The following is a 27,986-nucleotide window of genomic DNA, read 5'->3' on the forward strand; positions in this document are numbered from 1 at the left end:
TTAGTCTTCTGTATCTTCACCAGCAATGATTCAATGTGTTTGTGGGGTCATCTTTTGTAATTGAAGCTTTCCACTCAAGTTGCTCCTGGTAGGTGGCTCCTCCAGAGCAGTGTGTGGCAAGAGAGGTGCAAGCCCAACCTGCTCACAAGCCACCCAGGCCTGCCCCACGGTGGACTCCCTGCTCTTCCTTCCCTGCACAGCTGGGGCCTGGCAGCTGCTAAGGGAAGAAACACAACCAGGCAGAACTCAAACTTGTTTTCAGACCCTGGGAAAGCTGGCTGAAGAAGCTGACCCCTCAGGGCATCGCTCTGCTGTCAACCCCCAAGTGGTGAGCACAGGCAGCCCTGCACCCAGCTCCTCCTTAGGTGGCCACAAGTGGTCAGAGTTACCTGCCCCTTCCTTCAGAAGTGTCCCAGCTGACTCTGGTGTCAGACCATGACACAGATACATACATGGAGTGAAGTAAGCAGTATTCCTAAGGGTGGAAGGGAGCTCAAAGATCATCGAGTCCAACCTGTCACCACAGACCTCACCACTAGAGTAGGGAGGACACTACTGCCCACTGCAGGCTTGAACTCACGACCTTCCCATCAAGGGTCTGATGTGCTACCAACTGAGTCATGAGTAGCAAGAGCTAGGGGGATGCAGATCCAGCAACTCTGAGTGGAGAAACCAAGAACTGTGAACTCAAACTCCAGCACCATCCAACCTCCAGAACATTTGAAGCCAGAGAGTGAGCAGCACAGACCCTCACTTTGATTGCAGTGATGCACCAGGACACACCTTTACCTGTACCTACAGACCAAAGCTCACATCCCCACAGCAGAGAGACTGTGCATCACTGAGGGGACCCTAACCTGCTGACTGCATCCCTTCTCACTGGGAAACACTACAAGTGCTGCTCACCAGTGCTATTCCCCAGGCTCAGGGCTGGAGCCAGCTCTCTTTCATGTCTTCATGCATGATCTCTTGAGTGGATGCAGGCACCTTCAGTGCCTTTGCAGATAGCACTGAGCTGGGAGGCAGTGTGGAGCTGCTGGAGGGCAGGAAGGCTCTGCAGAGGGACCTGCACAAGCTGCATCCATGGGCTGAGGCCAATGGGATGAGATCCAACAAGGCCAAGGGCTGGGTCCTGCACTTGGGCCACAACAACCCCAGGAAGGCTGCAGGCTTGGGGCAGAGGGGCTGGAAAGTGCCCAGCAGAGAAAGCCCTGGGGGTGCTGGTGGGCAGCTGGCTGGAGATGAGCCAGCTAAAGCTAATTAAAATAAATACAATTAAAATAAAGCTAATTAAAACAAATAAAACCAATTGAAATAAATAAAACCAATTGAAATAAATAAAACCAATGAAAATAAACAAAAGTCACCAAACCAAGGCAAATCTTGCAGCTTTCCCAACCCAGAAAGCCTTCTGAAACTGCCAAATTTCCCAATTTCCAGAGAGAATTTCTAAACAATTGCAATGTCCAGGTTAAAACAGAACCCCAACCAACCATCAAACCACCACCACTGAAACACAGGAGAAGGGCCCCCCAGGAAACCCCACCATGAAATCACAAACCACCTAAAGGAACCCCAAAGAACCCCCCCCCAGCTGAGCAAACCCCACCCCCAAACAAAACCCATCCCTAAAGCTACCTCCAAACAAACACCAAGCCCAGAAACAACAGAACTGAAGGACCCAAAGAGGTCTTGCCCACAACTGCTGTGTGCAAGCTGCCTGCAGGCAGCTGACACAGGCTGCAGCGATGGCTACGAGGCTCTGCTGGGCTGCAGACCCAGAGCAGGAGTCACAGCGACCCTAAAAACTCAGAGAGTCTAACTGCCCTTCCAGTACCAGCCCAGGGCTGGTGCCCACTGCATAGGAGAGGCATGGAGCTGCTGGAGAGGAGCCAGAGAAGGCCACCAAAGTGATCAGAGGGCTGGAGAACCTCCCCTGTGCAGACAGGCTGCGAGTTTGGGGCTCTTCAGCCTGGAGAGGAGAAAGCTCCAGGGAGACCTCAGAGCAGCCTTCCAGCACCTGAAGGGGCTCCAGGAGAGCTGGGGAGGGACTTCTGACAAGGGCTGGGAGGGACAGGACAGGAGGGACAATGGCTTTGAGCTGGGAGAGGGCAGATTGAGACTGGAGATGAGGAAGAAATTGTTGGCAGTGAGGGTGGGGAGACACTGGCACAGGTTGCCCAGGGAGGCTGTGGCTGCCTCCTCCCTGGAGGTGTTCAAGGCCAGGCTGAATGAGGCCTTGAGCAAGCTGGGCTGTGGGAGGTGTCCCTGCCCATGGCAGGGGGCTGGAACTGGATGCTCTTCAAGGTCTCTTCCAGTCCAAACCATCTTGTGATCCTCTGAACACTGCTCAAGGTACAAAAGGTCCATTGCATCCTCCAAGTATTTTGAGATCCAAGCTGTTTAAAATGAACACTGCCCTGTCCTTGCTGACCTTCCCAACAAAAGGCATATAGACCACAGAGTGGTCTGGGTTGGAAGGGACCTCCAAAGCTCATCCAGTCCACCCTCTGCTCCCAGCAGGGACATCCCCAACTAGATCAGGCTGCCCAGAGCCCTGTCCAGCCTCACTTTGAACATCTCCAGGGATGAGGCCTCAACCACCTCCCTGGGCAACCTGCTGCAGTGTTCCAGCAGCCTCCTGGTGCAGAACTTGTTCCTCACACCCAATCTCAATCTGCTCTGCTCGAGTTTGAAGCCATTCTCCCTGGTCCTGTCCCTGCAGGCCTTTGGGAACAGTCCTTCTGCAGCCTTCTTGTAGCCCCCTTCAGGTACTGGTAGGCTCCTATTAGGTCTCCCTGGAGCCTCCTCTTCTCCAGGCTGGATACTCCCAGCTCCCTCAGCCTGTCCTTGTAGCAGAGGTGCTCCAACCCCCTGATCATTTCCACAGCCTCCTCTGGACCCTCTCCATCAGGTCCATGTGCTTCCTGTGCTGATGGCTCCAGCACAGCACTGCAGGTGAGGTCCCCTGAGAGCAGAGTGAAGTGGCAGGATCCCCTCCCTCCATCTCTGGCCACACTGCTTTGGGTGCAGCCCAACACATCAACAATTTGCAAGTCTGCAGTTGATTGCTGCCCTTCACACACCAAGTCTGTACCTGGAGACCAAACCTGGTCACTACACTGGTGACCTTGCTGCCCTCTCCCTGCTCCCTGTGCTTTAACCAGACAGAATCTAGACCTTCTCCATCCCCCAGTGAAAGGCCTGGTGGTGACTTTGCCTGATGGCTGCTTAGTGAGCTGAAGGATCTTAGCATGGCTTAGCCACAAAGTAACATCTGCAGGCCCCCAAGGGACTCCTGGATGCTGTCCAGCTTTTTTGTTAAGGGGATTTGATGCCTTGCAGGCAGGATTCCAGCCTCATACCATCGAATGAGGCAAAGGGATGAGGAGCTAGAGCCCCTCTGTCCCATGGAGCATGCAGATTAACTCCTTTTGTCTCCCCCCACATTTCAGTTTGATTTAAACAAAACCCTCTCCAGCTATCTGTAAACACAAATGTGCAAAAGAGTTCTCCTTGGAAGGAAAAAGGGGAATAAAAAGGGACACTGGGTGGGTTCCTGGAGCAAAACCTCCTCTTAGTCTCCCCAAGTGCTGAGAGCCATCCTCCACTCCCAGGAAAAGACAAAGCCCCTCCAGCTCACTGCCACACCTGGTGGGGCCAAGTGATGAACAATGTCCTCACATAGGCAAACATCTCCTACCACACTGGGTGCTGCAGGAACTGTCACTGAAGGAGAACAAAGGGGAAGGAAAATGTCTGTTTGAAGTTCTGCAAAAGGTTTGAGAGCCAAATGAAAGGAAGAGAGATGACTGTGAATGATTAGATTCCAAACTGCAGCTGCAACACAGAATCACACAGAATTGTCAGAGTTGGAAGGGACCTCAAGGAGCATCCAGTTCCAGCCCCCCTGCCATGGCCAGGGACACCTCACACTACAGCAGGTTGCTCACAGCCACATCCAGCCTGGCCTTAAAAACCTCCAGGCAGGAGGCTTCCACCACCTCCCTGGGCAACCTGTGCCAGTCTCTCACCACCCTCATGGGGAACAACTTCTTCCTAAGGTCTAACCTAAATCTCCCCTCCTCTAGCTTGGATCCGTCCCCCCCAGTCCTATCACTACCCAACACCCTCAAAAGTCCCTCCCCAGCTTCCCTGTGGGCCCTCTTCATCTGTCTAGCTCAGGTCAAAGCAGCCCAGGGAATCAAACCCACTCTGTAAAGCAGCCAAGGAGGGAATGGGAATCAATGTGAGGTGTGGTGAGTTCACGAGGAGCAGCGAGGAGCAGCAGCAATCATGTGCGGAGTCATCAGCGTGGAGAACAGAGATGTGTGGGCACCCAACCCCCTCAGATTCTGCTGCATCAGATTTTTCACATATTTCAGCCCAGCTGGGATGAAATCCACTTTTCATCTTCAAAACAAACAAGGCTCAAGAGTTGAGGCCTGCACAATGTTGAGATCTTTACTTGTGGAGCGCTGCGATTGCCAAGGCTCACGCTCGGAGCCAGCGGCGCCCACGCTCCAGCGGTACCGGCGCTGCCCAGCAGGCCTCTGGAGGAAAGCTGAGGGACATAGAGTGGAGCCTCAGTAAAGTTCACTGATGATACCAGACTGGTAGGGGTGGCTGATGCACCATCAGGCTGTGCAGCCAGCCAGCCAGACCTGGGCAGGCTGGAGAGCTGGAGAGAGATGAACCTCATAATGTTCAACCAGGACAAGAGTCCTGCACCTGGGAAGGAACAACAGCAGGGACCAGGACAGGTGAGGGCTGACCCACAGGAAAGTAGCTCCACAGAGAAGGACCTGGGAGTTCTGACTGATAGAAAGTTAACCATGAGACAGCAATGCACCCTGGTGCCCAAGAAGGTCAATGGAATATTAGGGTGCATTAAGAAGAGCATGGCCAGCAGGTCAAGGAAGGTTCTCCTCCCCCTCTACTCAGGCCACATCTGGAGTATTGTGTCCAGCTCTGGGCTCCCCAGTTCAAGGGAGACAGGGAACTACTGGAGAGAGTCCAATGGAGGCTACAAGGATGATTAAGGTTGGATGAGGCCTTGAGCAAGCTAGGCTGGTGGGGGGGAGGGAGTTGGAACTGGATGATCCTTAAGGTCCATTCCAACCCAACCCATTCAGTGACTCTGTGGGTAACAGAGCTGTGTGGCTGCAGGATCTCTGCACAGAGAGATCATCAGCACTTGGTATTTATTCCCACACAGCCAAGTGTCTTCTGCCTTGCTTTATGCCAGGAACAGCAAATGAAGAGCTGCTCCCTTCTGGCCTTTATACAGGGGACATAAATCCTGCCTCAGAGTAATTGTGGGCATAAAACCAGAGGAGAGTTGATGGTAGATGCTTTGTGCACATGAAGTAGGGAATGGCATGCCCTGTCCACAGGGTTACAAGCAGCATGAGGAGCACAGAGGACTTTATTCCACCCACACCCCCCCCCAACATCAGAAATGCCTCCACTGGAAGAGCTGCACAGCATGTATGAAGTCAGCTCAGCACAGAGGCAGGTGCTAAACTGACTGGCACACAACTGTTCATTTAAGGCACCAAAATAACTTCTACTACTGCTTTTAGTAACTGAAAGCCTCTACAGCTTTGCAAGCTCTGCTGCTTTCAGTGCACTCCCAAAACAGCTCTGCAGCTTCTGCCTGCAGCTGGGCAGAGAGGGAGGGAGAACACAGAGGGGGAGCGCTGTGTTCCGACCGGGAACCTGCCCTGGCACAGAAAGAAAGGAGCCTCCCCCAGCCACACCTGGACAAAAACAGCTCCTCAGCCTCAGAAAGAGAAATCCTGCTAGGGTACAGTGATCTGTTCACAGAGTCAGAGTCCTTTGGGTTGGAAAAACCCTTCCAGATCCTCCAGCCCAACCAGTCTCTAACTCTGCCAAGGCTGGGGCTGAACCATGGCCCTCAGCACCACAGCTCTGCCTCTCTCAAACACTTCCAGGGATGGGCATTCAACCACCTCCCTGGGCAGCCTCTGCCAGGCTTTGAGAACCCTTTCAGGCAAGAAGTTTCTTGCAATATCCAATCTAAACCTCCTCTGGGACAAATTCAAGCCATTTACTCTCCTTCTATCACCTAATACTAGGGAGCAGAGCCCAGCCCCCACCTGGCTGCAGCCTCCTCTCAGGGAGCTGTAGAGAGCAATGAGGTCTCCCCTCAGCCTTCTCCACACTAAAGACCCCCAGCTCCCTCAGCTGCTCCTCCCCAGCCCTCTTCTCCAGACCCTTCCCCAGCTTCCTTGCCCTTCTCTGGCCCCCTTCCAGCCTCTCAAAGTCCTCCTTGGAGTGAGTGAACCCAGCACTGCAGGTGTGGCCTCCCCAGTGCTGAGTGCAGGAGGACAATCCCTGCCCTGCTCCTGCTGCCCACACCACTGCTGATCCAGGCCAGGCTGCTGGTGGCCTCCTTGCCCACCTGGGCACCCCCTGGCTCATCTCCAGCTGGCTGTCAGGCCTCAGCCTGACTATCTTCAGGAATGGGGCCTCAACCACCTCCCTGGGTGCAGTGTTCCACGACCCTCATGGTGCAGAACTTGCTCCTAACATCTGCAGAACACTTGAAACTGAGATGTCTTTTCCAACACTACGATTGTCACTCTCACACTCACTCAAAGAGAGCTGAAAACTTGGTTAGTGATCCCCAGGGGAAGATGGAACCTCCCTTCTAAAGAGCTTCTGGAGGTGAAACATTGAGATCTGCATTTAAACAAAGCCTGGCATCCCTTTATCCTCTGTGCTGCTGGGTTTGGGGGTTGAACATAGGCAATGATGATCACTTCTCCCTCAGCACAAGCAGGATCACAACATTCTCAGTCATCAGGGCCTGCTAAGGACACTGTTTGTGACAACCAAACTCCTTGGATGAGGGAAGCTGCTCCAGACTGGAATGGTTGCTGTGGTACTATCAGAAACAGCGACACTCCTTTGCTACTGAAGTGCTGAACCTGGCTCTGCAGGTCCTTCACAGAATGGGTTAGGGGGGAAGGGACCCTAAAGGTCATCTAGTTCCAAGCCCCTGCCATGGGCAGGGACACCTCCCAGCAGCCCAGCTTGCTCAAGGCCTCATCCAGCCTGGTCTTCAACACCTCCAGGGAGGAGGCAGCCACAGCCTCCCTGGGCAACCTGTGCCAGTGTCTCCCCACCCTCACTGCCAACAACTTCTTCCTCATCCCCAGTCTCAATCTGCCCTCTCCCAGCTCAAAGCCATTGTCCCTTCTGTCCTGTCACTCCCAGCCTTTGTCAGAAGTCCCTCCCCAGCTCTCCTGGAGCCCCTTCAGGTACTGGAAGGCTGCTCTAAGATCTCCCTGGAGCCTTCTCCAGGCTGAACAGCCCCAGCTCTCCCAGCCTGTCCCAAAGCAGAGGTTCTCCAGCCCTCTGAGCATCTTTGTGGCATCCCCTGGACCCTCTCCAACTGCTCTGTGTCCTTCTTGGGCTGTGGACAGCAGAACTGGAGGCAGGATTGGAGGTGAGGTCTCAGCAGAGCAGAGTCCAGGGCAGAACAGGACTGCAAATGCACAGCCAGGCAGTGGAGCTGCTGCATACAGACCACATGTGGGCACGGTGCTTGCTCAGCAAAACCAGCTCCCAAAGCTCAGTGTGACACACTGAGTTCCCATTTTCATGTGGGCACATTTTGTCACAAGACTTCTGGGGGCCTGGCTCAGCAAACATCTGTTCTGAACAAAGCACAGAAAGCTGCTCACAGCCAGCAAGGAACTGCCTTCACCAGGAGAGGCAGGGCCTGGCCTTCCCTGCACTGATGAGCACCTCAGGGACGTGAAACACTTCACCATGTCAAAGCCACTGCACTTAGCAGGGAGATGGCTTGAGGCTGTAAGGACAGAGCCATTTCTGGCCCTGCTCAGCTCAGGTGCCCTGCAGCACACCTGGGACTCCTCCCAAAGTAACCAAAAGTGAACAAGGTCTGGCCCTTACTAGCAGCAGCCTCCTCCTGGCCCGCAGCAGCCTCTAGGCTGTCCCCTCTCTAAACATGGTTCAGCAACGCTGGGTTTGAATCCACATGTTGCACCTGGACCTGGATGTGTACACCCAATACACAGGGCTAGAAGGGACCCCTGGAGAGCACCCAGTCCAAGCCTCCTGCCGGAGCAGGGTCACCCAGGGCAGCTCACACAGGAACACATCCAAGTGGGGCTGGACTCCCTGCAGAGGAGGCTCCACAACCTCTCTGGGCAGCCTGGCCCAGAGCTCTGCCACCCTCAAAGTGAAGAAACCTCTCCTTCTGTTCCAGTGAAACCTCCTGGGGTCCAGTTTGCACCCACCGCCCCTTTTCCTTTCACTGGGCACCACCAAAAAGCATCCAGACCCAAACTATTGCCCCCCCCCCCCAGCCTTCAGCTATTCATAGATTCATAGCATGGGTTGGGTTGGGAGGGACCTTAAAGATCATCCAGTTCCAACCCCCTGCCATGGGCAGGGCAGCATTGCTGAGCTCCCTCCCTCAGGCTGCTGCCTTGGTCACCCTCCCTCCTGATGAGGCTGAAGGATGGGATGGGAGCCAGCCAGAGGGACCTGGACAGGCTACAGAGCTGGGCTCAGGAGAACCTCAGGAGCTTCAAGAAGGCCAAGTGGAAGGTCCTGCACCAGGGGTGTTCAGCCTGGAGAGGAAAAGGCTCCAGGGAGACCTTAGAGCTGCAGTTCAGTATCTGCAGGGGAGCTGCAGGCAGGCTGGGGAGGGACTGTTCAGAAGGGCTTGGAGTGCTAGGCCCAGGGGCAATGGTTTGAAAGTGGAGCAGGGCAGACTGAGGTTGGCCCTCAGGAGGAAGTTGTGCCCAAGGAGAGTGGTGAGACACTGGCCCAGGCTGCCCAGGGCTGGGCTTGAGGCCCCATGCCTGGAGCCATTGAAGCTGAGCCTGGCTGTGTCCCTGTGCAGCCTGCTCTAGCTGGAGGTGTCCCTGCTGAGTGCAGGGGGGGTGCACAGGATGCCCTTGGAGGCTCCCTCCCAACCCAGGGCAGCCTGTAAAGCTGTGAATCTTTCAGTTCAACATGGAAAAAAAACCAAACCAAAACCAAACACAGAACCCACAAACCAAGCCCACAAAAAATAAATCCAAGCAAACCCCAAAATAAACTCCAAACCAGTAACTAAAATTCATTTACTATATTTGGGGGTGAGGGGAAAGGAATTCATGGGAAAGAAAATAATTCCTTGTCTGTGTCTTGGTGTTCTGAAAGGGGATGCATGCACTGGAGCTCAGCCTGGCCACCTAAAGGAACTAAAGGAAACCATTTGAGCCAGAAAATCAACCCCAGAGCAGCCTGCAAGCCCAAATTCTCTTTCCTCCATGCACAAATCCCCCAAACCAGGCTGTGTGTGTGTGTGTGAAACCACCAGTCACAGAGATATTTAAAGAGCACCTTTAAAGTGTTACCAGCAAAGAGTGAACCATCCCAAATATGCTTCAAAACCAAGCAGCACTGTGCTGGATTCTTCTGCTTTTTTGTGGTATGAGAGGAAGTGGTGAAAAATGGGTCAGGCCTTTCCCATTCTCACTATTTTCTTCCCTGTCCAAGATAAAGGAATGCAAGAGGAAGTTTGATGAATATGCTCTCTCTCGACTTAAAGAGACACTCACTGCAAGGGCTGCAGCCAGCCAGGAGCTGCACTTGGGAGAGGAAAAGGACTTCCACAGTTTCACAGAGTGTTAAGGGTTGGAAGGGACCTCCAGAGAACATCCAATCCAAGCCCCCTGCCAGAGCAGGGGCACCTAGGAACACATCCAGGTGGGGCTGGAAAGGCTCCAGAGAAGGAGACTCCACAACCTCTCTGGGCAGCCTGCTCCAGGCCTCCAGCACCCTCACACTGACAAAGTTTCCCCTGCTCTTCCCTCCTGTGGCACCTCCTCTGCTCCAGCTTGCCCCCAGTGCCCCTTGTGCTGTCCTTGGACATCCCTGAGCAGAGCCTGGCTCCATCCTCCCCACACTGCCCTGCACATCTTGATCACCAGCAATGAGGGCAGCCCTCAGACTCCTCTGCTCCAAGCCCCAGAGCTCCCTCAGCCTGGCCTCACAGGGAGATGTTCCACTGCCTGCAGCAGCTCTGGGGCTCTGCTCTGGACTCTGTCAAGCAGTTCCCTGAGGTCCTTCTTGACCTGAGGGGCCCAGGACTGGACACAACATTCTGGAAGGTTTTCACAGCTTCACATAACTACTGCTAGCTTCCAGCAAGAGACAAAGCTCTACATCAGCTCTCCATAGGCACAACCACAAAAGAATGAAATAAAAAATACAGCCAAGTAGCTAAGAACAACCAAACCAACTAACTCCCCCACCCTCCAGACCTATAACAATGGCAGGCATCACCAGGAGCTGGCAAGGTGAAGTCCTCTGCTAATAAACCACAGATAAAAGCAGCACAGAGTTGGTTGGGAAGGATACAGGATGCTGAGCTGGGTGGTTACTGGGAAAGAGAATGGAGCTGTTGTGACAGCTCTGCTCTCTCCTCTGAAACCTCCTCCTGTGGCCTGCCATAAACAAAGGCACTCAGAGTTTACTCAAGGAGCAGCCACTGCAAGCAAAGGAAGCTGACAGTGCCTGCTGAGTGGCAGCATACGATGTGCTGCCAGCTGTATTCAGCACTCCAGATGCTCCAATGTCTTCAGTTCACGAGGTCTTTGATAGCAGCAGCAGCCCTGGCTGTGCAAACACTCTTCCCAAGCACAGCTGGGAGGGCCAAGTCACTCTGGGACACTGGATTTAAACCCACAGGCACCAGGCTCAGCCCTGGAGAAAGCTTAGGGCAGCTATCATCTTACAGCAACACGGCTAATGGAAAGCCCAGGGCTGACTTAGGGAATCTCTCTGGTTTGCTTGGCCCACAAGGAAGCTTGCCAGGGCATGTCCCAGCAGGTGGAGAAGAGCACATGCTGCCAGCAAAGCTGCACAGCCAGCAAAATGTGTCTCCCACCCCAGGAGCCACTGCCACCCACCCAGCAGCCACAGCCAGCTCCGACCCAGCGGGCAGCAGCCAGACAGCAAACCTCCCCTGCTGGGGCAGGGGCACTGCAGGGGCTTGCTGAGATGGCACCATGGAAAGGAGCTGCAGCAGCATGGCTTGGAAGGAACCTCAAAGATCATCCAGATCCAACCCCCCTGCCATGGGCAGGGACACCTCCCACCAGCCCAGCTTGCTCAAGGCCTCATCCAGCCTGGCCTTCAACACCCCCACAGAGAAGGCAGCCACAGCCTCCCTGGGCAGCCTGTGCCAGTGTCTCCCCACCCTCACTGCCAACAATTTCTTCCTAAAAAAAGAATTTTTCTTCTTCATCTGGGAGTCAAAAGTGAGGTGATAGAGTCATCAAATGCCCCCACACTGTTGTCCCTGGAAACAGAAATGACATTTGGCCAGCAAAGTCCAAGAGGTGTTTGAAAGAGGCAGAGAGGCAGTAGCTGCTGAGAGTTTAGAACCAGCCTTGGGAGAGTCAGATCTGGGCTCAATGACCTAAAATGGCTTTTCCAACCCAAATGATTCTGTGATTCTGAAACCAGTTTTCAAAACAGAGCTGTTGGAGGCTTGGCTGATACAGCTGAGGGGCCACCCAGTGAGACTGGGACAGACTGAGGGCTGGGCACAGAGGAACCTACTGAGGCTCAACAAGGATCAGTGCAGAGTCCTGCAGCTGGGGAGGAAGAATAAACTGCAGCAGGACAGGTTGGGAGGGGATCTGCTGGAGAGCAGCCCTGGGGAGAAGGGCCTGGGAGTGCTGGTGGACAAGAAGTTATCCATGGGACAGCAATGTACCCTGGGGGCCAAGAAGGCCAATGGAATCCTGGGGGGCATTCAGAGGAGTGTGTCCAGCAGAGCCAGGGAGGTTCTCCTCCCCCTCTACTCTGCCCTGCTGAGACCTCATCTTGAGAACTGAGTTCAATTCTGGGATCCCCAGTTCAGGAGGGACAGGGATCTGCTGGAGAGGGTCCAGCAGAGGGCTACAAGGCTGCTGAAGGGACTGGAGCAGAGGCTGAGGGACCTGGGGCTTTTTAGTCTGGATAGGAGAAGACTTAGAGGGGATTTAATAAATGTCTATCAATAGCTGAGGGCTGGGGGTCAGGAGGGAGGGGATAGGGACAGGCTCTGCTCACTTGCTCCCTGTGACAGGACAAGGAGCAATGGATGTAAGCTGCAGCACAGGAGGTTCCACCTCAACATGAGGAGCAACTTCTTCCCTGTGAGGGTCCCAGAGCCCTGAAGCAGGCTGCCCAGAGAGGTTGTGGAATCTCCTTCTCTGGAGGCTTTCAAGCCCCATCTGGATGTGTTGCTGCATGACCTGAGCTAGATTGTATGGTCCTGCTCTGGCAGGGGGCTCGGACTCGATGATCTCTTTGGGTCCCTTCCAACCCCTGACATCCTGTGTGATCCTGTGAAAGCAAAGATCAGCTCTGCCAGAGCAGCTCAAGCAACAACAAAGCCCCCAGCCGGGCTGCAGGAGAGCGACCCAGTGTGCCTAGGAAATAAAACCTGAAACCACTTTGTGCTCAAATGAAAACAACCCGGCCCGGGAGCGCAGCAGGTCCACAGCTGCAGGCACTTAGGCAGCTGCAGAGCCTGGCCACGGCTTTGGAGCAAGCCTCCAGAAAGTCTCCTTAAGTAATAAGCAGTTAGAAACAACAAAGAACCCCCAGCAAGGCCTCCCCGCTAGAAAGGAAGAGCTGATCGGGCAAAGGGGAATCGCTGGGGCGCCGCTCATCTCCCCAGCTCTGCAGGCGGCCGGGAGCTGCAGCTCAGAAGAGCCTGCACCTGTGACTCATCTCAGAGGCTTCTGCACTTGGAAGCCCTTCAGAGACAGCGCAGGGCCTGACTCAGGACCCGAAGCACCCTGCGATGCTCCCGCAGCCGAAGCTCAGCTCAGCCCTTTGGCTGCAGCGGGGCGGGAGGCGCCGGCACTGCTCCCGGGGGGCTGCGGCTCCTCCCCGCCTCGCAAAGCCCAGGGGACAGCCAGGTCGCAGGCAGCCTTACTGCCACCCTGCCTCTGCTGCAGAGCAGGGGAGAGCTGAGGCACAGCCCTGCTCTGGGACAGGGACATAGGATCATAGCATCACAGAATCGTCAGGGCTGGAAGGGACCTCAAGGATCAGCCAGTTCCAAGCCCCCTGCCATGGGCAGGGACACCTCACACTACAGCAGGTTGCTCACAGCCACATCAGAAGGACAATCCTGCCAGGGGACAGGGACATCTGAAGGACAATCCTGCCAGGGGACAGGGACTCTTGAGCAACAGGAGGACAGAGCCAGACTCAGGGATGTCCAGTGACAGGACAAGGAACACTGGGGGCAGAAGAGAAAGCTTTTGCCACTGCGAGGGTGCTGGAGCCCTGGAGCAGGCTGCTCAGAGAGGCTGTGGAGCCTCCTTCTCTGGAGAGATTCCAAACCCACCTGGATGTGCTCCTGTGTGTCCTGCCCTGAGTGACCCTGCTCTGGCAGGGGGGCTTGGACTGGATGATCTCTGGAGGTCCCTTCCAACCCCTACCATTCCGGGGCTCTGTGATCTCAGCTCTGCTCTGGTATCCAGCAAGTCTTGTGAGTCAGAGCTTCAGACAACAACAATGTTAGCTATGGCTCTGCTAATTTTAGCTCCTGCTTAACCCACATCTCCCAAGTCCCTGCAAGGTCTTCCCAGGTGCCAAAAGCCACCAGTGGCCTGGAGCCCAGCTGCCAGAACACACAGCTGAGAGGCTGTGGCACCTCACACCAACTGCCCGCTGCAGAAACACACTTCTCAGACAGAGACAAGAGGAAGAACACAAGGCTGGCTTTAGCTGCCCTCTTGCTGCATGCCTCTCGACACCAGGAGTGGTGCAGACCTTCAAAGGAGGAACCAAAGTTCAGCTGCCCTAGCTCCTGCGCCTCAGAGTCCACTCCGGGCCACGCCAGGCAGACCTGGTGCAGAGGGCAGCTCGGGAGTGTCCCACAGCAAGGCAGCAACAGCCTGCCAGGGCCAACTTCCACCCCAAGGAGTGGAAGGGGGGCCAGGAGCAAGGCAAACACACACACACTTGACAGGCTCTCCTCAGAGGAAAGTGGGAAAGGCTTCTAGGAGTAAACAAACAACCTTCCCCCCTCCCCCTCTCAGGAAGCCACCCAAGCAGAATGCCTTTACTAGGGGAACTGAAAGGTTTGTTTGAGAGGAAGGCTTCCCTCAGATTCAGTCAACCTTACCAGCCTCCTCCTCCTCTCCTTATTCACACCAAGCTGTGAAAGGGCCCTCAGCTCTCTCCAACCAATTAAAAACTAATTGAAGCCACAGACTGGCACTATGCAGCCTGAGAGAAGACTCAGCTCAGCTGAGGCCTCCACAACGTCCTGATATTTCATTTTATTTAACCTCAGCACACAAAAGAGCTGAAAAGAGCATTCACAGGGATCCAAACCTGGAAACAAAACCTCTTTCTTGCAGCTCAGACCCAGTGGGCTCCAAGGCAGAGCAGGCACAGGGCAGTGCCTGCATGCATGCAGCACAGCAGCAGGGCCAGCTTGGAGTTGCTTGGGAAGCTCTGTTAGGAAGTGAGGAGCAGGCAGCTTCCCCCCAAGACTCAGAGCAGGAGTTGGAGTGTTTCATTCAGTCAAGGAGGCATGGTGAGCCCTGTGAGGTTCAACAAAAGCAAGTGCAGGGCCCTGCAGCTGGACTGGAACAATTCTCACTATCACTACAGGCTGGGGGAGGAGGTGATAGAAAGCAGCCCTGAGGAAAAGGACTTGGAAGTAACTGGTGGGGAGTAGCTGGACAGGAGCAGTGTGAGCCTACAGCACAGAAGGCCAAGGGCAGCCTGGGCTGCATTCAAAGCAGTGTGGCCAGAGCTGGAGAGAGGGGATCCTGCCCCTCTGCTCTGCTCTGGGGAGACCTCACCTGCAGGGCTTTGTCCAGCCATGGAGCCCCCAACACAAAAGAGACCTGGACCTGATGGAGAGGGTCCAGAGGGGCCATGAAAATGATCAGGGGGTTGGAGCACCTCTGCTATGGGGACAGGCTGAGGGAGCTGGGGGTGTTCAGCCTGGAAAAGAGAAGGCTCCAGGGAGACCTTACAGCAGCCTGCCAGTACGTGAAGACAGCTACAAGGAGGATGCAGAGGGACTGTTCCCAAAGGCCTGCAGGAACAGGTCCAGGGACAATGGCTTCAAAGTAGAGCAGGGCAGATTTGAGATTGGATGTGAGGAACAAGTTCTGCAGCAGGAGGCTGCTGGAACACTGCAGCAGGTTGCTTGCAACTGCATGGCTGTGTCTCACTACCGTGGCCCTTAACAATCAGAAGCCCTCCGGAGCGGGTTTTGGGAGCACTTAACAAGGCTGGGGAGTCAGGAAATGAAGTGAGCAATGTGACAGCCTGGCTCTGTGGGGACAGCCCCCATGGATTTCTACAGCAATCAGTTAACTGCAGGGCTTTGGGTGGCCCTTGGCAGGGAAGGCTTTGCTGGAAAGCAGTGAGCAGAAGGCAGGCAGGCTGGTGTGAAGCGGGGAGCCTCAACGCAGGCTCCTCTCTCTCCCATGCACAACACATGCCAAAACTTAAAATTCCTGCAGCATCCAGGGAGGAAACTGCCATGGAAGAGAAAAACAGATGGCTGCAGCCTTCTGGGGGGAAAGAAAGGGGAAAAAAGGAAAAAAAAAAGAGTCAGCATGACTTCATTTCCACAAAGGAAAGACTGGAAACTGCAGAACCCATACTTCAGACCAGAGGAGCACAGCATGGGCTGGGCTGGAAGGCACCTCCAAAGCTCATCCACTCCAACCCCTTGCAGTCAGCAAGGACATCCCCAACTAAATCAGGCTGCCCAGAGCTCTGTCCAGCCTCACCTTGAACATCTCCAGGGATGAGGCCTCAACCACCTCCCTGGGCAACCTGCTGCAGTGTTCCAGCAGCCTCCTGGTGCAGAACTTGTTCCTCACATCCAATCTCAATCTGCTCTGCTCTCATTCCAAACCACTGGCCCTGGTCCTGTCCCTGCAGGCCTTTGGGAACAGACCTTCTGCATCCTCCTTGTAGCCTCTTTCAGGTACTGGAAGGCAGCTCTAAGCTCTCCCTGGAGCCTTCTCTTCTCCAGGCTGAACACCCCCAGGAGTAAGAATAGAGTAAGAATAGAGTAAGAATAGAGTAAGAATAGAGTAAGAATAGAGTAAGAATAGAGTAAGAATAGAGTAAGAATAGAGTAAGAATAGAGTAAGAATAGAGTAAGAATAGAGTAAGAATAGAGTAAGAATAGAGTAAAGCAGGTTGGAAAAGACCTCTGAGATCATCAAGTCCAACCTATCACCCAACACCATCTGATCAACTAACCCATGGCACAACCACCCCATCCAGTCTCTTCCTATACACCTCCAGTCCATCTGTCCAGCCTGTTAAGGTCCCTCTGCAGAGCTCTCCTACCCTCTAACAGATCAACTCCTGCCCCCAGCTTGGTGTCCTCTGCAAACTTGCTGCTGATGGACTCAATGCCCTCATCCAGATCATCAATAAGGATATTGAACAGGCTGGGGCCCAGCACTGATCCCTGGGGCACACCACTGGTGCCTGGCAGCCAGCTGGATGTGGCACCATTCACCACCACTCTCTGGGCTCAGCCTCCAGCCAGTTCCTGACCCAGCTCAGAGTGCTGCTGTCCAAGCCAGGGGCTGACAGCTTGGCCAGGAGTTTGCTGTGAGTAGTTTGCTCCCTCAGCCCGTCCCATAGCAGAGCTGCTCCAACCCCCTGATCATCTTTGTGGCCTTCTCTGGACCCTCTCCATCAGGTCCATGTCTTTCCTGTGCTGAGGGCAGCAGGGCTGAATACAGCACTGTAGGTGAGGTCTCAGAAGAGCAGAGTAAACTCCCAGTTAATGCAGCACTGAGACCAATTTAACCCTTGGAGAACATGAGGGGTCCCTGTATTTTGAAGCAGGATTTCAAAGCCAAGCAGCTCACACCAGAGAGGACAGGGATTACAAACACTGTAACAGAGGACCCAGGTCTGTGTCTCTAAAGCCACTGCTGAGTGGTAAATTCTGCAGCAAAGCCTCCTTATCTTCCCTCTTCTCCAGCACTGTTAAGCACTTATCACCTCCACTCAGGTGAGCAGTTTTCTTGCTGACAAAAGCACCCAACAGATGAGGAGATATTAGGAACTTGGCAACCTCAGCTCCAAGCTAGGCCATTCTCTGTGGAAACCTGGCAGTGCCACACTTGAAGCCATTGTTGAGTGCTTGACTGTGAGACAGCACAATAAGGAAACATAAAAGCCACCCTAGAAAGCTCTGGTGCTCAGCACTAGGTGCTTCAGGTACTCTGTGGCACAGCATTTACACCTCCAGTTCACAGTCACAGAATGGGTTGGGTTAGAGAAGCCCTTTCAGCTCATCCAGCCTAACCAGTCTCTAACTCTGCCAAGGCTGGGGCTGAGCCATGGCCCTCAGCACCACAGCTCTGCCTCTATGAAACACTTCCAGGGATGGGCATTCAACCACCTCCCTGGGCAGCCTCTGCCAGGCTTTGAGAACCCTTTCAGGCAAGAAGTTTCTTATAATGACCAATCTAAACCTCCTCTGGCACAAAAGACACACTAAAGACCCCCAAGCTCTCTCAGCTGCTCCTCCCCAGCCCTCTTCTCCAGACCCTTCCCCAGCTTCCTTGCCCTTCTCTGGACCCTCTCCAGCCCCTCAATGTCCTTCTGGGAGTGAGAGCCTCAAAACTGAACACCCAGCACTGCAGGTGTGGCCTCCCCAGTGCTGAGTGCAGGAGGACAATCCCTGCCCTGCTCCTGCTGCCCACACCACTGCTGATCCAGGCCAGGCTGCTGGTGGCCTCCTTGCCCACCTGGGCACACCCTGGCTCACCTTCAGCCAGCTGCCAACCAACACCCCCAGCCACTCTGCCTCAAGCCTGGGGCATTCATGGGGTTGTTGTGACTCAGCTTGTGAGCCTCCTCTTGCTGAGCCTGTGCCACAGACAAGCCTTGACTCAGTCACCTAACAGAGGCCTCCAGCAGCTGGAAAACTCCAGGGTACACCAGAGATGCATGCCAGGCTGGCAGACTTTGGCAGAGGATCAACAGGAGACCTGCACTTCTCCAAACTGGCAGCTGGGCCTGGCAGGAAACCCAAAGGCATCTCAAACAGCTCCAGACACCAGCGTGGAGGCCGTGGAGCTGGGCCCCCTGCACCAGCCACAGTGTCGTAGCTGCCAGCCGTGCCCAGCACGCTGCACCCCACACAGCAGCCATCTGCTGCCACCACTGCCAGCACCCAACAGCACTTCGTGTGTAGCAGCACAAGCCAAAGGCAGGAGACTGATTGCTGCCTCCAATGAATGACTATGCAGCCAGGGCAGCAACCAAATTAACCCTCTCCTAGCAAGCCCAGCCCTTCTAGGCCAGGACTGCAGCTGGCTGGCCAGGCTGGGGGCACAGGCCAGCTTATTCCAAGAGTCACTGGAGATGAGAGGCTCCAGCAGTGCCAAGCAAGTGCCTTGCACCAAAAGCAAACCAAGTGCTTGTATGATGCATGGCAAGCATGACATGTGCAGGGTGGCAGGAGGCACTAATCCATCTCAGAGACCGGAGCTGCACTTATTTGTGTCTAACGAAAAAGCTCCGAAGGAATCCACTGCTCCATTTTTCAAAGGGACTGAGGAGCCACAATAATGAGGAGTGGGTCAGGAGGAGCAGCCAGAAGGCCACAGAAGTGAAGCAGTCCTGGTAATTAACCTGAAAATAAGGGATTTCTAATCACAGAGGGAGCAGACACTCCGTCACGACTTGTGCCACACACACCAGCACCAAACAGCAGCGGTCTGAGAGCAGCTGCCTTTGGCCAAGGAGCAGAGGGGGCAAGAAGTGGGGAGCCAAGAGGCAGGGCAAGAAGGGGGAGCTCCAGCCTGTGCTGGCCATGAGCTGCTGTACCTAAAGATCATCCTGCTCCAGGGTGAAGCAGCAACAGCAGCATGGCAGTGACACACAGCCAGCCCAACTCTAGAAAGAAGGGCAGGAGCTACTTTGAATGCTTCAGGTAAACATCAACACCAAAAGCCAAACCCAAAAGTACTGAAAGCCAAGCAGCAACCACCCAGGGCTGCAAACTGAAGAACATCCTCCAACATAAGTCACTTTTTGTCCCAACATAAGTCACTTCTCGTCGTTGTCCAGTCAGTGTGCCCAGCAGGGCTAGGGAGGTTCTCCTGCCCCTGCTCTGCCCTGCTGAGACCACACCTGGAAGGCTGTGTCCAGTCTGGGGCTCCCCAGATCAAGAGAGACAGAGACCTGCTAGACAGGGTCCAAAGGCAGCCACAAGGATGATGATGGGACTGGAACATCTCTGCTGTGAAGAGAGGCTGAGAGCCCTGGGGCTGTTCAGGCTGGAGAGGAGAAGGCTGAGAGGGGATCTGATCAATGTCTATCAATAGCTGAGGGCTGGGGGTCAGGATGAAGGTTCCAGGCTCTCTGTGGTGGTGCCCAGGGACAGGACAAGGCACAACAGGTCCCAGCTGGAACCCAGGAGGTTCCACCTCAACACGAGGAGAAACTTGTTTGGTGTGAGGCTGCTGGAGGCGTGGAGCAGGCTGCCCAGAGAGGTTGTGGAGTCTCCTTCTCTGGAGCCTTTCCAACCCCACCTGGCTGTGTTCCTGTGTGACCTGCCCTGGGTGATGCTGCTCAGGCAGGAGGGTTGTACTGGATGATCTCTAGAGGTCCCTGCCAAGCCCTCACATTCTCTGGTTTCTGAAGAGTCAGAGCAATGTGAAAGCTACCAAGAGACAGCAGTTCACAGGCAGGCCCCCAGCTTGTCTCACTCAGACACAATCATCGCTCAGAGACACATCTCTGTCCAAGGATGTTTATGAGTGCATTGTCATTTCTTCTCCAAGCTGAATGGGGCATTCTTTCCCTCCAGAAGCCCTGTGACAATGCCAGTGCACTACAGTCACTCCCTGCACTGCCATCAAACACAGGCCAGGCCCCAGCACTGACCACACACCGCCGACGCTTCCAGCCAGGCCAGCATATGGAGCTCCCTTCTTTGCTTCTATGGAGCAAGCTTCAGACAGAGAGGAAGGAAGCAGGGATTCTGTCAGCACAAGCAAAACCATGCCTGCTCAAAAGTTAAGGAAAGCTTTAGCTGAATCACAGGCTCACAAGATGTTAGGGGATGGAAGGGACCTCCGGAGATCTTCAAGCCCCCTGCCAGAGCAGGAGCATAGAATCCAGCACAGGTCACACAGGAACACAGCCAGACAGGGCTGGAAAGGCTCCAGAGAAGGAGACTCCACAACCTCTCTGGGCAGCCTGCTCCAGGGCTCTGGGACCCTCACAGGGAAGAAGTTCCTCCTCATGTTGAGGTGGAGCCTCCTGTGCTGCAGTTTCCACCCATTGCCCCTTGTCCTATCACAGAGTGCAACTCAGCAGAGCCTGTCCCTGCTTTCCTGACCCAGCCCTTATATTGATAGACATTGATCAGATCTCCTCTCAGCCTTCTCCTCTCCAGACTAAACAGCCCCAGGGCTTTCAGCCTCTCCTCACCAGGCAGTGCTCCAGGCCCTTCGGCATCCTCAAAGCCCTCCCTTGGACTCCCTCCAGCAGATCCCTGTCCCTCCTGAGCTGGGGAGCCCAGAACTGGATGCAGTATTCCAGGTGAGGTCTCAGCAGGGCAGGGTAGAGGGGAAGGAGAACCTCCCTGGCTCTGCTGGACACACTCCTCTGAATGTCCCCCCAGGAGCCCCTTGGCCTTCTTGGCCCCCAGGGCACATTGCTGTCCCCTGCAGAACTTGCTGCCCACCAGCACTCCCAGGTCCTTCTCCCCAGGGCTGCTCTCCAGCAGATCCCCTCCCAACCTGTCCTGCTGCAGTTTATTCTTCCTCCCCAGCTGCAGGACTCTGCACTGATCCTTGTTGAGCCTCAGTAGGTTCCTCTCTGCCCAGCTCTCAGTCTATGCAAGTCTCTGAATGGCTTCACAGGCTTCAGGTGTCTCAGCCAAGCCTCCCAGTTTGGTATCATCAGCAAACACTCTGTCTGTCCTGTCACCAATGTCAGGACTGGAACCAGCACTGATCCCTGGGGGACCTCCACTAGTTACAGGTCCCCAGCTGGCCTTGGCACCGTTGATCACCACTCTTTGGACTCTATTGTGTAACCAATTCCTAATCCATCTCACTGTCTGAAGGTTTTCATTGCCTATCCTTTTCATATAGAGGTTTCAAAAGAGCAGATTTTAGCTTGCCTGCTTAACGCCCAGCTTTGTTCAGGCTCTCCACACAAGAGGAAGCAGAGCACAAAAGCCTGAAGCCCAATGGCTGTGGGTGGTGTTCTGTGCCCATGGTTATTTTCCCTAGAATTTTCCCCCCCATTTCAGCCCTGCACTGCTGCCTCCCCATCACCAACACCAGCACCAACCTCGCCTGCCTTGGTGCCCAAGAAGGCAAAACAAAGGTTCAGCACAACAACCTGGTTTTAAGTCTGTAATGGCTGTTTCACTACTTCACACACAGGCATTTTGCTAGGTGGGCACCCAGTGACTAAACAGTAAATAAATTCACAGAATTGAGGCTGGAAGAGAGGTCACCAAGCCCAGGCTCTGACCTAACACCACCACACTGACCAGACCGTGTCACTGAGTGCCACATCCAATCTTTCCTTAAGCACCTCCAGGGGTGGCAACTCCACCACCTCCCTGGGCAGTCCATCCCAGTGTCTGATTCCCCTCTCCCTCAGGAAATGCTTCCTAACCTCCAACCTAACCCTCCCCTGGGGCAGTTTCAGGCCATGCCCTCTTGTCCTGTCACAGGTTGTCTGGGAGAAGAGCCCAATCCAGCCAACAGGATGAGGTTTAACAAGGCCAAGTGCAGGCTCCTACACTTTGGCCACAATAACCCCATGCAGGCTACAGACTGGGGGATTAGTGGCTGGAGGGCAGCCTGGCAGAGAGGCACCTGGCAGTGCTGGGTGAAAGCAGATGGACAGGAGCCAGCAGTGTGCCCAGGTGGCACAGAAGGCCAATGTCATCTTGAACAGTGTGGTCAGCAGCACTAGGGATGGAATTCTGTGCTCTATACTCAACACTGGGGAGGCCGCACCTCGAGCACTGTGTGCAGCTCTGGGCCCTCACTGCAAGAAAGATCTTGAGGTGCTGGAGCAGGTCCAGAGGAGAGAGACCAGACTGGGGAGGGGGCTGGAGGGAAAGGCTGATCAGGAGAGGCTGGGGGTAGTCAGCCTGGAGAAGAGGAGCCTCAGGGGGGACCTTATCACTCTCTACAACTACCTGAGGGGAAGTTGCAGTAAGGTTCCTCAAATAACAAGAGTGCTCACAAGAGGACTTTTGTGTGTGTGACTTCTTAAACCGAGCACAAGCCGGCGGCGGATCCCACCTGGGTGCTCCCCTGCAGCACTCAGGACTGCAGGGCTAAAGCTTGCTGCAAAGCCCACAGAGCAAAGAGCAAATCAAAGTGAAAATGAAAGCCAAAAGCAGGCCTCCTTTGTGCAAACAAAAGGTAAAAAGCAGTAGGCCCAGCTGGTGAAATAAACCTGATGAACTAAAACTGGCTGTGGAAAACTCCTTGGCCTGAGCTGCGCAGTGGATCCCATGAGATCATCACAACAGCCTCTTTCAACTTCTCCAGCTGGGGTTAGTTGCAGTTTACCCTGGGAGAGCAAGTTCAGCTCCCACAACAAGTCTATTCCTTGTGCAAACACGAGGCAAGAAGGTAACTTCTTGTTAGAACTCAATGAAAAAGGCGACTTCAGCCTGCCAGTGCTTCTTTAAGCCCCGAGCAGCCTTCCAGCACATACTTGATGGAGATTTCCAACTCCAGGAGATAGAATTTAAATGTGTAGAGGCAATTACTCATAAGCAGTGAGAGCAGCCAATGCAAGCACCCAACTTGCCAAGGAGAAGAGAAGCCAAGTATTAGAAAGGAGGCTGCACTTGATTGCAAGGCAATTTGGCTATCTCCATCCACAAGGCCTGGAAAGGGCTTCCTTCGTCCCCTGACGCTACAGGCCCGCAGCCCTGTGAGGAATGTCGTCAGTAACATCAATATTCCAAACATATAAACCAGCAGCTCAGTATCTGTGTAATGGAGCTCTCTGCCTGACTATTGAAAAGCTGCTTCCAGTCCTCCCTAGCAGATTTACTTAAGCTCCTTTTGCACAGGCAAGGAAGGCATGCCAGGAGCATACCATTAACTGTTAAAGCCATCCAACTGGACCAGCACCGCACTGCATTCTTGTCTGACTAAATGCTTTAAGACAAATCCCAGGGATCTGCCTCTTGCCTGTTCCCATTGAGAGGTGGGAAGGAACATGGAAAAGAAGAAGGAAAGACAAAGCATCTTCAGGAAAAGAAAAAAAAGAGTAAAAAACCAAAAATGAGGATTCACCCCAAACTCAAATACCCCCAACTTCAGGGGTCACGTCCAGAGATTCACAGAATGGGTTGGGTTGGAAAGGACCTGAAAGATCACCCACTTCCAATTCACTTGCTATGGGCAGGGACACCTCCCACTAGCCCACCAGGCTGCACAAGGCCTCGTCCAGCCTGACCTTGACCACCTCTCAGACACCTCAGTCAAACTCTAGCAGTAGCAGCAGGTAGCACCCAGCGCCACGAGTCGAGCAGGGAAACAGCTCTTGGGAAATGCTCTGAAAACCACCAAAAAACAGTAACAAGAACCACACCAAGGCACAGATGCCGAGCTACTAACTGCACCATCCTCTGCACGACAACAGCAACGCCAGCTAAGAAAATCAAGAGCCCAGAACAAGCCCAAGAGGAGCAGGCAGCGAAGCGAGCGCTCCGGGAGCGGGACCCAAGCACCCCACATGGCCGCTGCTGCAGCGGGCAGGCAGGAGGAAGTGCAGGGAGGCAACGCACACACCCCGAGCAACATCCTCCTCACTTCAGCACCAGCAACTTGCTGTGGAGTAACACAAGCCACTGCTTACCATTTCTTGGTGCACTCGACCATCAGCTCCTGGTAAGAGGCCACAAACTGGAACTTCGATGCGTGTTTCCCAACACGCTGGAGTCTCTTCCAAACCGAAGCCATAGTGCTGGGGAATCCCAGTCCTCTTCTACAGGAGCAAGCCTGGGAATGCCAGAGCAGGCTCGAGAGCGTGTGCGCTCAGCAGGAGCGGACTGACACGCAGACACGGTCCAAACAGCGCAGGAGGAACTTGATGGGACCTCTACAATCCATATTCTGCCTCTCCCGTCTCCAGGGGAAAGCCCAGCCCAGCTGAACGGCTCATCACCGGCCAGGAGCAACGCGCCAGAGGAGCAGACAGGTGATTGAAAGGAAGTTCTCTCATGGGATCAGCGGTCCTCACACAGTAGAGGATGTGGATGCTGCAGGACTGGAAGACAAATAAGACAGGGGGAGAAAGAAAGCATTGGCTAACAGCCTCCCCTCCACAGTGCTGCAATTGCACGTGATTTGCTACCTTGCAAACAACTCCCACCGACCACAAAAACATCTCCCCCTTCCTGTTGTCATCCCTGCCCTCCCCCCCAATTCAATAAATAAGAATGCTGCAGCAATTTCAGGAATGCACACCACAAGTCTGTTTGGAAACATATCAACACGTCCCTTTATCAGCACCATCACAACTGGCAACAAACAGCAACAACAAAGGGCCAGGTCACGGCCACGACAAACCCCTCTCGGAAGCATCTCCGGGAAGCAATGCAAAGTGGCTGAGGTGCTGCCAATATGCACCCAGAGGGAGGGACACACAAGGGAGACGAGGACAAGTTCTTTGTCTGGATGACAAAAGGTGTAACAGTTGTTTCCTCACGCATACACACACACACACACGCCTCCCGCTCCCATTTCTCTTTCCAAGGAGAGGGAAGAGCCAAGAAGCCAGCAAAGGGAGCGTTACTACTGAAATGCCTGCGCCGGGGCGAGAAGAATGGCAGAGGAAGGGGCATTTCCCGAGCCCTGGCTGCCCGGCCAGCATTCCCCATCTTCCTCGCCGCATCACATCGACATGGAAAGGCCTCCCCATCCTGAACTGAGGAACGCTCAGCAGAGAGGTGGAGAAGGGGGAAGAGAAACCCAAGCGGGTCCTCTCCCTGCAAAAGAAAGAGGCATCTCTGCCGGCTGCGCAGGAAAAAGCCCCTGCGTGAGGAACGCGGGCAAGCAAAGGGTGGCCGCACCTGGCGAGGAGGCAAGGCAGGATGGCAGCCAAGCTGGCACGGAGGCAAGCTGGGCTCGAGGCACGGCCCCTGCAGGGGGCTGTCCCCCGGAGCCCCGGGGCGCGGCGGGCCCCGCTGCGTCTCGGCAGCGGCTGTCAGCGCCGGGCAGGCGGCCCCCGCAGCCCGCGGCCGGCAGCCGTTGGGCTTTCAAAATGAGAAGGCGAAGGGCGGGCAGCGAAGAGGGGAAGAGACGGCCCGGGAAGAGGGAGGGGAAGAGACGTGGGGCAGCGCGGACGGCTTCCCCCGTGCCGCGGCACTCACCTGCCCCCGGGCTCCTCACGGCCGATCCCCGCCGGGCGGGCGCTGGCGCTGGCACCACACGGCAGGCGAGAGGCAGCGCTGCCGCCGCTGCCCATTACTGCGGCAACCCCGCCAAAGCCCTGCGGCTGTTCCCCTGCCGCTGCAACCTCATGGCGAGCACCTGGCACACGCCGCCTACTCCCTCGCTGGCCCCGCGACCGGCCGGCCAGCCCGCCCGGCTCCCGCCGCGCTCACGCTGCCAGCACCATCGCCCTCCTCCCGGCGCTCCGCCTCGCCTCGCCTCGCCTCACCCCGGCCCCGCCGCTCCCCCGCCCCCGCCGCGGCCCGCCCCCGCCGCGCCATTGGCCCCGCCGGGCGTCCCGCGCATGCTATTGGCTAGCTCCCGTGTCAATCATATGCGGGCGAGATGAACGACCCTCGCGCAACGGGCAGACGGAGGCAGTGAAAGCAAGCAGAGCTTCTCCCGCCCCCGGCTCCACCTTTTCCTGATTGGCTGCAGCATCGGGGAGGCGGGGATTCCTCTAAGGAAAACCCACTCGATAGGCCAATGCCACCGCCCGTCACCGCGAACGCCTACGGCGATTGGCGGCAACGCTTCCTACAGCTGCGAGGTGGGCGCGGCGCGAAGAACGGACTGTCAGGGGAGGGGCGCGGCCCGGCCCGCCCCGACCCCCGGGACCCGCAGCTGCTTGTCGGGGGCTGTCTGGAGCCGGGAAGGGCCGGGAGCGAAGGAGAGGGGTGGGCGGCAAAGGAACGGGACGCGGGGAGTCCCAGACACCGCCTGTCAGGTGGGCGCGGGGCGGCTCGGCAGAGGGAGCGGTCCTGAGGGATGGGTTGAGGCGGCGAGACGGGTGGAAAAGCCACGGAGGCGGCACAGGAACCGGGCCCGTCCCGGGACGGGGTGCGGGTCCGGCACCCAGCCTGACGCGGAGCCTGCAGCGCAGGGCCTGCCCTGGAGGAGCTCTGAAGTTCTCGTGGGGGTGAAATGCGAACTGAAATAAAGCAGCCCGGGCGGCGTTTGTGTGCTTATAATCACAGGGGCGAGTGGGCTGGAAAAGCCCTTCCAGATCCTCCTGCCCGACCAGTCTCCAACTCTGCCAAGGCTGGGGCCCTCAGCACCACAGCTCTGCCTCTCTCAAACACCTCCAGGTTTGGGCATTCAACCACCTCCCTGGGCAGCCTCTGCCAGGCTGTGAGAACCCTTTCAGGGAAGAAGTTTCTTCTGTTGTCCAACCTGAACCTCTTCTGGAGCAACTTGAGGCCATTTCCTCTCCTCCCATCACTTGTTCCTGGCGAGCAGAGCCCAGCCCCCACCTGGCTCCAGCCTCCTCTCAGGGAGCTGTAGAGAGCAGTGAGGTCTCCCCTCAGCCTCCTCTTCTCCACACTAAACACCCCCAGCTCCCTCAGCTGCTCCTCCCCAGCCCTCTTCTCCAGACCCTTCCCCAGCTTCCTTGCCCTTCTCTGGACCCTCCCCAGCCCCTCAATGTCCTTCTTGCAGTGAGGGCCCAGAACTGCAGCCAGCACTGCAGGTGTGGCCTCCCCAGTGCTGAGTGCAGGAGGACAATCCCTGCCCTGCTCCTGCTGCCCACACCACTGCTGATCCAGGCCAGGCTGCTGGTGGCCTCCTTGCCCAGCTGGGCACCCCCTGGCTCATCTCCAGCCAGCTGCCCACCAGCACCCCCAGGGCTTTCTCTGCTGGGCACTTTCCAGCCCCTCTGCCCCAGGCTGATTATGTGCTCTCTGAATTTCACCCAGGCACTGGGGTGTGGATGCTCTGCACAGTCCTGTGTAGCAGTACAGGGCATGATGGCATGAGGGGTGGTGATCCCTGTGGGAGAGGAGCTGGGAGTTCCCCAAAGCCACACTGGCTGAACACTTCTCTGCCAGTGCAGTGCAGTGAGGGGATGGCAGGAGCTGGATGTCAGCACTTGGTCCCAGCACCAGTTCTAAATGGTGGTTTATTCTGGCTGAGAGAGATACCACCACACAACTTTTTGCCCTTCCAGGTGAGGCTGTGGACCCCCAGTGTGCTCTTGGCAGCGTGTGGGTCCCAGAGTCAGGATAAAGTGGCTGTGTGGGAGCTAATCCCAAAGCTCTCTGGCAGCCCAGGCAGAAACAGGCAGCTATCAAGAGGAGGGGAATGCAGTGCAGGTCTGAGAGCAGCTGTGAAACCAAAACCTCGAGGCTTTGCAGTCCTTCTCTGAACGTGAAATGGAGTCCAGGGCTGATCCAGGGACTGGGAAGCTCCTCATCCCAGGCTTTTGCTGCTCTCCCCTAAGCTGCCTTTCTCGGTGCCCTATGGCAGAGGCTGCCAGCGCTCAGCTGCTGGCCTGGCAGGAGAGAAGGAGTGACTGAGTGGATGGCCATGGGCCTAAGCTGAGCTAAGCTACTTTGGAGAGGGTGGATATCTGGGCTATGAAAAAGGTCAGCCCTTGGCTTCTGATGTGCTGCTGCTCTTCATTCCTTTGCCTCTCTCTCCAGACAGACTTCCTTACCCGAGCTGCCAGAGGGCATGCGTGCCCTACCTGCTTGGAGCCATCCTGGAAGA

General features: G+C 55.6%; 1 protein-coding gene across 1 annotated transcript in view; it reads right to left on the reverse strand.

Moving 5' to 3' along the window:
• EHBP1 (EH domain binding protein 1) overlaps window positions 1-25,705 on the reverse strand; it is a 155,740-nt gene extending 130,035 nt beyond the window's left edge. Inside the window, exons 1-2 of the mRNA XM_068153007.1 lie at window positions 25,439-25,705; window positions 23,923-24,333 (exon numbers count right to left, since the gene is read on the reverse strand). Coding sequence (XP_068009108.1) covers window positions 23,923-24,026 — 104 coding nt within the window. The 5' untranslated portion in view covers window positions 24,027-24,333; window positions 25,439-25,705. The remainder of the gene's footprint in view (window positions 1-23,922; window positions 24,334-25,438) is intronic.
• Between the last annotated feature and the right edge of the window lie 2,281 nt (window positions 25,706-27,986).

The sequence above is a fragment of the Melanerpes formicivorus genome, unplaced genomic scaffold (assembly GCF_026170545.1).
Source record: "Melanerpes formicivorus ecotype bairdi unplaced genomic scaffold, bMelFor1.0.p_v2 SCAF_25, whole genome shotgun sequence".
In the NCBI taxonomy this organism is placed as follows: Eukaryota; Metazoa; Chordata; class Aves; order Piciformes; family Picidae; genus Melanerpes; species Melanerpes formicivorus.